We start from the raw sequence: 13,493 nt of genomic DNA, 5'->3' as shown, positions 1-13,493 counted from the left end.
GTACCATAGTTTTGTAGCCTAGATTTTTCTGATTCCAAAAATACCCAATTTCATGAAAATGACTTGTTAATTTGGTAAACAATGGAAAATCCAGGATGGAATGTAACAATATTATGAAAAGGAAAGTTGCTACTCACCATATAGTGGGGATGCTGAGTTGAAGATAGGCACAATAAAAATATTGTCACAAATAAATAAATCTTTCAGCCATTAAGGCCTTTGTCAAGACCTTGTGTCTATGTCTATTGTTGACAAAGGCCTTAATGACCGAAAGCTTTATTCATTTGTGACAGTCTTTTTATTGTGCCTATCTGCGACTCAGCATCTCTGCTATATTGTTAGTTTGTTAATTATTCAATTTGGAAAATTTCACCATCTTTAAGCTTTCTGGCAGGCTTTGGCAATCCCCAATAAATAGCAGTCATCTTCATAACATAGTATGTATAATTTTGTTATTTTCTGGCCATCTAACTTATAATTAAATGGATGTGCTTCCTTGCTGATTGTTTCTTTATGTTTTTTTTAAAAAGTTCTCACATTTTTATGTTAATATTCAAAATGTAATAATAAATTACATTACTTATAATTGAATGTACCTATAAGTAGACATTAATACAATAGTAGTTCGAAAAATTTCTCTCGTTTTTGTGTTAATATTCAAAATGTAATAATAAATTACAATATTTATTATTGTATGCATCTATAAGTTGACATTAATACAATAGTAGAGTCAGTTCTTGTTTAGCTTCTAGAATATGAACATAATGTTATAAATCATTGACTCGTTCCCATTCAGTACAGCAACAAGATGTAACTATTGTGGTAAGTATCTGTGTTAAGTAATTAAACTGCGAACATCTCTGTGTCGCTATCAGTCAGTCAGATAATACCATTTATTTCATTAACATTATGCAGTCAGCTGCTATGTCCATGCCAAGCTGTTGGAATTTAATTATCTATGTGATTCAGTACAGCAACTATATCCGTTGAAGTCAAGGCTGAACAGAAAAATGGTCCAATTTGCCATGTAACAAACTTAAATCTCATGTTGTTTGTCAGTCAGAACTCAGTAGTGAAGGTGTACAGTAGATATGCTGCCACTGTGTTAAAACAATAACAGTGTAGGTGAAGTTCCAACCTGTGATATATGACCTATTAAAATTCCCGGATATGAGCTGATTGTCATAATGCTTCTTGTGTTAATAAATGTAAGAAGATGGCAAGTTAATTTTTGTAGTGTTGTGTTCATTATTTAACAACTTTCCCTTAAATCAAATAACCACAGGACAGACAATGGAATAAAGCAGCTAGACTTCTGACCTTAAGTCCAGGTCAGTAACACTTCAAGCATAATGGGGTAATAGCCCTATTGTGGCTTTGCTAATCTTTGTCAACTTTATATCGGCCTATGACAAATGTTTCCCATATCTCAGAACTAGTTTCAAAACCTTTAAATAATTCATTCTAGCACATTCAGCACTGCTTATTCTGCAAACTGTGTGTGATTTGTTTAAGGGCGTTCGAGGATTTTGCCCTGCAAAACAGGGACCAATAACATAATGCTAATAAATTATGTGTGAGTTGCTGGCCATTACTATGCTTCAGGAGGCAAAATGTGTAGTACTGTCATTATACATATATAAAAGTGAAAGTGATACTGTTGCTAGCTTTTGGAAATAATAATTCTTTTCTCAGGGAGGACAGAGATTGGTTGGGGAAGGTTAAAAATAAAGGGCAGGTCACTCTGATCCCACATATTGGTGGATGTATCCCTCTCATCAGGGGGTCTGAGTGACTTGACCTTCCATGTCTTGTGTTTTTACATTCATTGGATTACTTTATTATGAACTTTATAAGCTAACGGTCTGTAGACACTTGGAGCCAAACCAACCAAAACCTAGATATTACTTCTTTTATCTATTTTATTGACAGATCTGGTCTTTTATCAACGACTTTTCTGCAGGTTTAGCACTTTGATTAATAGTTGAGTTACTTTTGATTAAATATGTTGCTGTGAGTACAACTCCCCCTCCCCTCCCTGCCCATACCCCCTCTCCCCACCCACCCCACGAAAGCTCTTGTTCAGTTTGCTATTGGAGATAATAGAGCTTGCCTTGTTCATTAGTGCAGATTTAGTCTCTCAACTTTTCCACTGGGATGAAAGCTATAAGGAATATTGTACTCTAGCAGAATTCCTTTTCCTTCGCACCAATTCTTAAACTCACAACTGATGTATTCACCACATTTATCACACCTTGTTTTCGACGCTTTCTTACGGAACTGATTATCATTTTCTAACACATAGTTTCTTATGAATTTTGCAGCCTCTGACTTATATCTTAACAAATAGGTTACACAAAAATGAATGAAATCATCTAATACTGTCATGTAGAATCTGTAGTCAATAAATGCTGGGCAATCATCTTTCTATATACATCTTGTGTCAATATTGACTGCATTTCACGTTTAATGTTTTCTTCATACAATCCACTTCTTGTTTTTAGTCTTTTTAGAATGAGTATTTTATCTTTATAAATTTGAACAGAATGTTTGTTGTTGTTTCCTGTTGTTACTATTTTTATTGATTTATTTTGTTTGACAACTTTTACAGTACATACTATCATAGTCTTTCACGTTTGTTAATTTTTCCACTTTATTACACATCTATTCTGCACACGTGCTATCAACAGCCATGACTATCTCTTCTTTCTCGTTAGCTTCTTCAGAAACATTTCCTTTTTTGCATTCAAATACAATAAGTGCAGTGTTTTCTTTCTTCTTTTCTGTCTTCTTTCTTGTATTCTTCAGGGACGACTCTTCTCTCCAAAGGGGGCAAGGGAGGCACTTGCCCCTCCGGGGATCTGGATATAGACTTCTTATTTATTTATTCATTTTGATCCAACATCAACTGTCTAAGATCTGAGATTCATATATTTTTAGAAAAAAGGGTCTTCCATCTTATGAGTGTACTAAGTCTAGAAACTTGTGTTTTGAATACACAGTATTGTTTAGGAGCCATAATTTTAATTTCTTTTTTTAGTTCTATAATGGGCAGTTTGGAGATATTAGGGTGAAAGCAATTCACTAGTTTTATGTCTGCATAGTGAGGGCTTTTCTCATAAAGTGTAGTTCTTTGAGAGATATTGTGGGGTCTCTCTGTACCTCTAGTGTTGTGGTCATGTATTTCTTTATTAAGTGTTTTATTACTGTTTAGTGCCATAATGATTACATACTGTTTATGAACAGATAATATCTTAAATTCTTTAAACAAATTTCTGCAGGATTCCCTGGCACACTTCATTCTCATAATTCTAAGTGCCTTCATCTGTACGGTAAGTGCTCTTTTTGTATTACTTTTACTGCTGGATCCCAATACCTCTATCCCATAGTTTGGATGGGATTCAAATAGTATAAAATATATTTGCCTCAGAGTGGTAATGTTACAAAAAGATGTCAGTTTTCTTAGGCCATATATGGTAGGAGATAGGTTTTCACAAATATCATTTATGTGATCAGATTGATTTAACTCTGCATCAAGTGTCAGGCCAAGAAACTTGGTCGAGCATTCTTTTTTAATGTATTCATCAACCTCTAAAATTTGATTTTCATGAGCTTTTTGCCTCACAAGATCAAATTCAATGTAGACTGAATTGCTTGTATTTAATTGTAATTTGTTTTCATTACATTTTGCAGAATTATGCCTGCTGCAATATTGGATTCAAATTCAAGTTGTGAATAGTTAGCATTACAGTATATTAATGTGGTATCATATGCATATAAGATAGCTGTAGCTGGGTTTCTTGTAGACTGAATGTCATTAACATAAATAATAAAAGGAAGTGGTCCTAATACTGACCCCTGTGGAATACCAAAATTAAGGGTCAATTCTAGTGTCCAATACCACCCATCGGCTTTGACCAATGATGTAATGTGTGATGTTATTTTGTTTGTGCCGCAGATTGCTGTCGATGAACGTTAAATGATTTCTCTGGATTTCCTCGTTACACTCATATATTAAAAATTCGACGTAGATTGTTTTGTTTTCATCTCGTAATTTGTTTTCGGCATCTTTTGTTAATGAATGTAGTCATGATTTATAAGTAGTCGTGATTTATAAGGTCTTGTGTTCTCACGGTGTTCGTTATGGATGAGTCAGTTATTTTTACTGCGAAAATTCTGCTTCAGAAAATGAGTGACCGTAAATCAACTACAAAATTTTTGCAATCATTGGGAGTCATTGTGGGGAAAGAGAAGGATTTCACTGTTGCAAGGCCATTTAGATGAATATTGTTGGAGGAAGAGTATTCCTAAAGGTTATTGTTTATTTCTTGCATTTATGAAAGTAGTCAGCAAAATGTACAGGCCTCGTTTCGTTAGTTAGGTGTTGGTGGGTCCTATACTTTTTTCTTGTTTTACGTTGCGGTTTTTTTATGTTACTGTATTGTGCGAGTGCTACTTTTTTGGTTTCTCTGGAGGGAGCTTTTTCTGTCGTTTTAATATTTTCTGGTTACAATGGTGGGCCGAGGGGTATTGCTGTGTCTTTGTCGGAGGGTTTATGCGATTGACTCGTGGTTTCATTTTTTTTATTATTTTCAAATTTTGCGCCTGATTGAGGGCGGGAAGAACTGATTTGAGTGGTACCTCATTCGTGCCTGGAGTTTGTGTTTCTTATTATTTTTTCATTAGTTATTCTGGATTTTGCTTCTTTTGTAACAGTTTCACCTTCTGACATTATTATGCCTTGTTATGTTCTTATTTCGTTCTCGTCAGCCTCGATATTTAACTCCTTTGGAATTTCATATGCGGTATGTTTCTTTTTATATAGCCACTATTATGTTTTCCTTTTTGATGTTTTTGCTACACTTGCCTTAATTTTACTGTCACTCCTGGTGTATCGATTTTACGGAGTGTTATTTGGAGCTACTGCAGCTGGTGTGACTTTCGTGTAGTACAGTTATTGGTTGTAAGATTTGGTCTTTTTTGCATTTTATTTCTTTACATGTGCAGTAATCTGTGTAAAGATTTTCATTTTTTGAAAGTCAGGTAGTATTCTGTAGTTCAGTAACAAGATCATTTTTTTACACACGTTTCTGATATGTGATTTTTGCGCAACAAACAGTAATATTGGAATCGGTAATTAGAAATGACCTCCTACATAGGTTGCTTCTGGTTACCGATTCCAACTATTCGATGATGAATTATTTAGATCGTTTTTGCAGTACGTGTAGAAAATACAATAGAACAGGCTCTGCTAACGGTACACTACGCCTTCCACATCGGTGTCAACAGGTTCTACACAACGCTGTTCTATTATATTACATAATATACGCACTTTTAATTGCTCTCGTGTTCTTATTTATTGCAGTCATCTTCAACTCGTTTAAATGAAATTCGCGCGTACATAATAGTCACATTAAATGTATTATTTTATGGCATACTACATTCATTTGTTTACGAGTATAATCCGTTCCATTCATAGATTGTCCATTGCAGCATCTTTGCCTTGCATATGACGTCATTGGTCAAAGCCGACGGGTGGTATCGGACACTAGAATTTATCCAAAATTAATGTCAGCGGTATTTGATTTGTATGCTCCCTCTATAGTGCTAATAGACACAAACTGCTTCCTATTTGTCAAATAGGATCTAATCAGATTATGGGCTGTGCCTTGAATGCCATAGTTCCACAGTTTGTCCGGCAATATGGTCATATCAACACAGTCAAATGCTTTTAATAAGTCTAGAAAGATGCCACATACATGTTCTTTATTATCTATTGCTTGAGTGATGTCTTCGATTAAGTTGGATGTTGCTGTAATGGTGGATGACCCCTTGACAAACCCGTACTGCCCCTTAGAAATCACTTTTTTGCTTACCAGGAAGTTCCAGATTCTTATGTACATTACTTTCTCAAAGATTTTGGATATTATTGGAAGAACAGATATGGGTCCAAAATTTTCTGCTAGATTTCTGTTTCCTTTTTAAAAAATAGCAACAACTTGAGCAGTTTTCAACTCACCTGAAAATAGACCATCTTCCATATAAAAGTTGATAATTGCTGATAAAGGTGATGCAGTTTTATGAATACATTTCTAAAGAGTGTCCAGACTAAGACCATCATATCCTGTTGCTTGAGAATTCTTCAAACTACTCACTATTTTAATTTTTCCTCTTCACTTGTTGGTGCCAAAAATATACTTCCTGACACTGGTGTTCCTCTGAATTTGTATTTGTGGTTTTTAAGCTGACTGTTTCTGATGGAGCTAACAGAGGCAATAAGTAGTTGTTAAATAGATTTGCTATTTTTTCTGATCAGTTTCTATTTTACCATTTATCTGAAAGTGATATTCTGTTGTATGGTGCCCAGAATAACTATTTGTCTATTTTCTAGTGACCATGATGTTTTGGAAATATTATGGTCTTGCGGTAGCGCTCTCTCTTCCTGTGCACGGGGTCCTGGGTTCGATTCCCAGCGGGGTCAGGGATTTTTCCTGCCTCGAGATGACTGGGTGTTGTTGTGTCTTCATCATCATCATCATCATTCATCCCCATTATGGTTAGAGGAAGGCAATGGAAAACCATCTCCACTAGGACCTGGCCTAGTACACCAGTGAGGGTCTCCTGCATCGTCCCCTATACTCCTCGGAGTACAGGACCTCATCATCATCATTATTTGAGTTTTGAATGACGCCTGCAAAATGTTTCTGTTTTTCAGAATTTAGGAGGTCTCTATAGTGTTTCTAACCTTTTTTGAACTCTTTTTTTAATTATTTATTGCTCAAGTCATTTAACATAGCATAGTCGTACCATCTTAGTTTTTCTCTAGCGTCAGTGACTGAACTTGATATCCAGTTTCAGGTTACAGCAGTGATGGAATGCTCTTTTTTTATTAATGGATAGGGTTGGTTGAAAATGTAGTATAGTGCACATGAGAATTTGCTATAACTGTAATGTGCTGTTCCAATCTACACTGTGTAGCATATTATCAAATGAGTTATATTTTGGTCTGTATTCATCCTAACATATCTATAGCAATTGTGTGTAGGAGCTTTTTTTATGTTCACATCTAGTTCTACTGCATGATGGCTTGACAAAGCACTTATAACAACATAAGATGTTGGATCATAAAGATGAATACCACTGATTATGTTATCGATTGCAGACTGGCATGTTTCAGTCTCCCTAGTTGCAGTGTTTATCAGGTATCTTACATTATATTTGAGCTGAGGTACTTGAATATTCTAGTGTGTAACTTATCTGCTAATACATTTATGTTGAAATCTCCGATAATTACTAACTTATTCAGGTGTGACGTAAAAACATTATCTATCATGTCACAAAACTTTGTTAAAAAACTTCAAAGTTTCCACTTGGGAGTCCATACAAACATATAACATAAATATCATCACTTGGTATTTTTACACATGCTGCACATTATTCAGTTGTCCCTTCTAATGAATATTTACTTACATTCACAGAATTAAAATCAAATTTGCTTTTTACATACATTGATGCACCCCCACCTCTAGTGGAAGATCTGCAAAACTTATTAGCTAGTATCTTGTATAAAGGTTTAAAGAGTTCTAATTTGGCATCAGATAACCAGTATTCACTAATAGCAAGTAATCTGACACAGTTTCATTTACAAACACATCTAATTGTTCACATTTATTGCTCTGGCACTGTACATTATGTTGGATTATTTTAAAATTGTAAATACTGTGTTGTAAATTCCTCTGATTTTACGACTTAAATAAAGTCATATCTCTGTTTATCACGCGGGCTTCCTCCTCCTTCTGCTTTCCACTAAAAATATTTTAGATGGGATGGAGGTACAGACTTCCGTCTGATGTCTGCAGTTTTTTTAGTTGACAGTGATGGTTCTGCTAATGTTGGAGTTGGCTCTGCTGCTGTTATGGGTGGTTCTGCTGTTGCTCTTGCTGTTGATTTTGCTGCTGGTATTAGAGTTGGCTCTGCTGTTGATGGAGCTGTTACTGCATGTGTTGTTGTTACTGTAACTGTTCTTGACGTTTTTACTGCTTTTGGTGGAGATACTGCTGTAGGAGTTGGTTCTGCTACTATTGATTCATACTGTCTTTTGATCAATTCCTAAAAATAGTTGTCTGCAGTGCTATTAATGTTAAATTTAGTATTGCCGAGTGAAATGGGAAACATGTTAGCTTTACCAAGCACAACATAACTTCCCATTATTTGATTATCAATCTGCCATGGTAAATTATACTGTTCCCTTGTTGCAGTGGCAGTTTTGATACTGTTGGCAGATGTGAACCATTACACAGCTGAAATAGAGTCCCCAACCTTCCCTCTGCCATTTCCTTGTACAGACCTTATCACGATCCAGAAAGGGGCAGTCTCAACACCGAGCGTGAAGTAAACATGGCTGCAGAATACTTGTCCAACATTTGTCTCCAGTTACCAAAAGGGGATCCTTTCTACTGCTGCACAACTTAATGACAAAAGCGGCTTACCTTCTGTCTGAAGGCTAAAACAACCTGCCTAGGCTCACTGAGAATATACTCAGGTTTACATGCAAGAGCAATTGTAGTAGATTCTGAAGAACACAACCATCCAACACTGTAGATGTGTTCATATATTATACTTCATATGCGGGGCCAAATGCATTTGTCAGAGTACCATTCTCTGCTCTGGAAGAGGGCAAAAATTGTGAACAAAGAAATACTGAATGAATGGATGGGTATTAAATTTTGAAATGCAATATATCTTGTGTTCTTCCCCTCAAATTAAGTTCTCTGGGCACAAATTAGTAATATCAAAAGAGCAATTTTAGAAGTTTGTACCCTCTTGGGTAAATTTTTCAGACACCCATGTTTTTGTGTTTCTTTGTTCATAGAACAACAGTATTTTTTTATGGTTTGTCCTTTTGTGGTGAGGACAGGACTTTAAAGGCCTGCCTAGGCTCGCTGAGAATATACTCAGGTTTAGTATTGCTGAGTGAACTTTATTTTTGTTTTTAAAGTAGTGCTCTTGTTCTCTGTTATTACTTTTCTTTCATATAGAACAGTATTCTTTCTTCTTAGGCTTCTTGCATTCCCTTGAAAAATTTCCATGTCCCCACAATTGCTACATATTAGATCCTTCCTGTTAAAAAGAATATTAAAGATGATACTCTCTTCATCATTCTTCTTCTGTTGTGAGCCTTGGAAATAAATTTCCCACAATCTTCTCACTACTGGGTGACGAATCGCATAGTGAGGAAAACTGTTTAAATTCACCTGGCAAAATAGACAGAAACTTGGGTATGAATATACTATCTGACATCTTTTCTGACTGTTGGTAGTTCAGTTAAAGAACTATATTCTGCAGTGCCCTTACATTACTTGCCATCTCATTAGTTTTATCACATTTGAAACTATTAAGTTCTTGAAGCAACTGTTGAGTTCTTTGAGAAGCATTTCTTTTGTATGTTGCTTTAAGTTTATTGTACACAGACTTGGAAGTTTCACAACACAATACATGTGGCTTTACCATTTCGTCTCTTGTTCTCATAATGTTTCAATCTGCTGTCCCATTGCTGCCATTTCTTCTTTGTTTCTACTATTTCACATTTTTCAAGTGATTCATTTCCATCCATGGTATGACACAGATCTTGTGGTTAAACAATATTCTAATTTCTACACCCCACTTGCTAAAAGTACTGCTTTTTTAGATACCTGTTTATCACAAAGTTCTTTATTTTCTTGTGACATTTTAGTGTGACTTATTATTATTATTATTATTATTATCCCACCCCCCTTTCATTATTCACGTCTTCTATTTTTTACCTTTTTTATTTCTTTCTTTAGAGGTTTACACCCATAACCTGTTGTGTATTACTTTTATGTAATTACTTTATTGTGAACTTTTCAAGATACATGCACAGATTAGAGCTACATAAATTGTTGCATTGCCATCTTCCTACAACATAGACCACAGACAAATTTCATATACACTAACAACAATGTAAGTAAAGGTAGATTGCTACTTACCATAAAGACGACACATTAAGTTGTAGACAGGCAGCTCGGACCAGAATGCAACTGTCACATGGAATGGAAACAACAGTCTGGAGGAGGAGGGAAGGGAAAGAGACAGCACTATTCAAGTGGAGGGAGAGAGGGGCACTGTTTGGTGAAGTGTGGAGGGACTAGACTGCCAACAGGCACAGCGTCAGGAGGTTGTGGAGCAGGGAGGTGGGACAAACAGAGCAGAAAAGAAGAGGAGCGGAAAAAGATGAATGAGTGCAGTAGCAGAGGGCAGCACACAAAGAGATTGGGAGACAAGGGTGGGGAGAAGCTGATAGGACAGTGGGGGTGAAAACTGTTGGGGGAAGGGTGTGGGAACAGTATGTTACAGCAGGCTGAAACCAGGATTATTACAGGAACAGAGGGTATGGGAACAGTATGTTACTGTAGGTTGAAGCTGGGATAATTACAGGAAGAGAGAATATCTCATAAGGATAACTCCAATCTATGCAGTTCAGAAGATCTGCTGTTGGATGGGAGGCTCCAGATTACTTGAATAGTGAAGCAGCCATTGAAATCAAGCATGTTATGTTCAGCTGCATGTTGTGGCACAGGATTGTCTACTTCACTCTTGACCACAGTTTAGCGGCAGCCATTCTGTGTGCTGTCCTCTGCCAACACTCCCACCCATCTTTCCCCACTCCTCTCCTTTTTTGCCCTGTTTGCCCCACCTCCCTGCTCCACAACCTCCTGGAACTGTGCCTGTTGGCAGTCTACTCCCTCCACAATCTGCCAGACAGCAGTCCTCTCTTCCCCACTTAGACAGTGCTGTCTCTTTCCCTTCCGTATCCCCTCCAGACTGCTGCTTCCACGTTGTCATTATGGTAAGTAGCAATCCATCTTTCCCTACATTTTGATATTCCAACCTGGAGTTTCCATTGTTTTTATATACACTCTTAGATAATTCACATTATACTTGTTATTCCAGTTGCTGACCTTTAAAAACTCTCACAACAAGCTTTGCTTTTTTCCTGCTCTTCAACACTTTCAACATCTTCCCAACCTTCCCCATCGTATCCCTCCCTACCTTCTGAGGAAGAACTTACTAGTTCCAAAAGCTAGGAACTGAACCACTTTTACTTTTACTTGTGTCTATCAGCAGTAATACACATTTTGCCTCCTGAATGTAAGAATTGTCCAGAAATTATGTGTTGTAATTTATTAGTTTTTTCAGTTGAATTTCTCTTTGATGAAGTTATTTATAATATTATGTTGTTAACTTCACCAAGAGACTACACACTACTCACACTGAATGTACAAACATGATCTGGAGATAATGCATTTAATGCTTTGCTTTTCATAATTATTTCCTTATATGCATTTTTTAAGCAGAGACTACTTATACTTGAAGCAGGAAGTATTCATTCAAGTTTTGGGGTAAATTTTGTCATTTACAATGATTTCTCATCTTATTCTTGCCCTGCTTCCTTCTTTCCCCAATTATATTTACCTTTGGAAATTGTCATTGATTTCGTGCCACTATTGTAACCAAGACAGCATTACACATTGTTGATATAACACAAAACTGAATTTTTTTAGTAAACTCAGGTTCATCCATACACTGAAAAACATCTAACAGGCATAATTACCATGAAATCCTTTTTTCTTTAAATATCAAACCATTCTTCAGTTTTATGATATGGAGAAATAACCATGAAGCAAGTCTAATAAAAATCTTACCTTGCAATGACATGAAAAGGATAGTTGCTACTCGTTATAGAGTAGAAATGTTGAGTTGCAGATAAGGCCTTTGTAGTGTGTGTGTGTGTGTGTGTGTGTGTGTGTGTGTGTGTTTTGTCTATTTTTGACAATGGCCTTGTTCACAGAAAGCTTATTTTGCGACAGTCTTCTTGTTGTACCTATCTGCAAATCAGAATCTCTGCTATATGGTGAGAAGCAACTATCCTTTCATAATATTTTTACATTGCAGCTTCGATTTTCTGTTGGTTGAAAATCTTACCTTCATTCTTTCCTGCATTTTTCTCTTTTGCTGGGAAGAATTTTCCACTGTCTTGCAGAATTCGAAGAAGGAAAACAGCCATCAATGTACGCTGAAAGAAGTCATGTGGAGTTCTCTCCTCCTTGTGTGTTTCAAGATTCCAAACACGCAAGTACTCTTTAGCATGAGAATCTAGTTCACACTTTTTATTAGAACCTGGAATGTATTTAATGATATTATTAAAATTACTTTACATTTCTCTAACTCAAATGTTTAGTGCATAATTATTTTGAGGGTCATCCAGGAAGTAACAGTTGTTTTGGGCTATTGCAGCTGTGGGTGTGGCCACAGCTGCGATTTTGGTGGCATAACATTTCTACTCTCAGTATGTATCCTGTGGTGGTAGCATGTGGTCTGTGTCTCTGGTAATTTACTTTCTGTGATGTGTTAAAATATACACTGCAACAGAAAATCCCACCACTTGTGAGGTGCATTCTGTGATTAAGTTTTTGATGGAAAAGAACTGCAAACCAATTAAAATTTGTTGCAGTCTTTCAAATGCTTACAAAAGAAGAATAATGAGTGAAAGCTGAGTAAGGCAACGGAGTACTGATTTTAAAAATGGAATGGGAACACACAAATTCTCCTAAGAAACTGAGGAAGTGTTTGCAAATGCTGTCAGCAAGGAAGATCATAACTACTGTGTTTTGGGACTCTAAGGGAGTGATTCTCATTGATTTCCTTGAACATAGCACAACAACTAACTCAGGGAGGTATTGTCAAACACTGACAAAGTTAAGGTGGGTGATACAAAACAAATGTTAGGGAAAACTTAGCACAAAAGTTTTGGTTTTTCACGACAATGGACGTCCACACGTGGCCATTCATACCCAATAACTCCTATGGGATTTTAGAAGGGATGCATTTGACCATCCACTGTACAGCATCGATTTGGTGATGAGCGACTACCACTTCTTACCAGCAATGAATACGTGGCTCACTACGCAGTGCTTTGATGCTGACACCAAACTACCTGCTGCTATAAACCAGAGACTGCAATCACAGGTGGCAGGTTCCTACAGAGACAGTATTGAAAAACTTGTACCACAGTATGATACGTGCCTTAATTAGAATGACAATTTTATTGAAAAATAGCTTAAGCATTTTCCTTTAAAAAATATATCACAAAATTTGGTTTCTGTCATATTTTTAATTTTTTATTTCAGAACATCTGTTGTTTCTGGATATCCCTCGTAGTTACTAAATAACAAAAGTACCTAGAACCTGTACATTGGAAAAGAAAAGTATGTTACAACTGTGTGGCTTGTCATCAGGGTCAGTTTAAGGCCCAAGCTACAAAAGCTGCCATTTGGAGCACTAATCTGAGAGGGGGTCCCAAGTGCAAGATCTGTATACAACTTGTATCACAATTATTAGCGAAACCTGACATGGTGAATGTGTATAAGGAAATAGGAAGGGGAGAGGGCATCCCCAATGATTCTATTGAAAAA

General features: G+C 36.4%; 1 protein-coding gene across 5 annotated transcripts in view; it reads right to left on the bottom strand.

Annotated features, from left to right (window-relative positions):
- LOC124621892 (SET and MYND domain-containing protein 4-like) overlaps positions 1-13,493 on the bottom strand; it is a 139,603-nt gene that overhangs the window by 25,641 nt on the left and 100,469 nt on the right. For all 5 annotated transcript variants that reach the window (XM_047147368.1, XM_047147366.1, XM_047147365.1 and 2 more), the window contains one exon: positions 12,004-12,198. In XM_047147368.1, the coding sequence (XP_047003324.1) occupies positions 12,004-12,198 (195 nt within the window). The remainder of the gene's footprint in view (positions 1-12,003; positions 12,199-13,493) is intronic.

Source organism: Schistocerca americana, chromosome 7 (genome assembly GCF_021461395.2).
Source record: "Schistocerca americana isolate TAMUIC-IGC-003095 chromosome 7, iqSchAmer2.1, whole genome shotgun sequence".
Lineage (NCBI taxonomy): Eukaryota > Metazoa > Arthropoda > Insecta > Orthoptera > Acrididae > Schistocerca > Schistocerca americana.
Note: the sequence above shows the minus strand (reverse complement) of the source record. Positions and strands in the feature narration are given on the sequence as shown.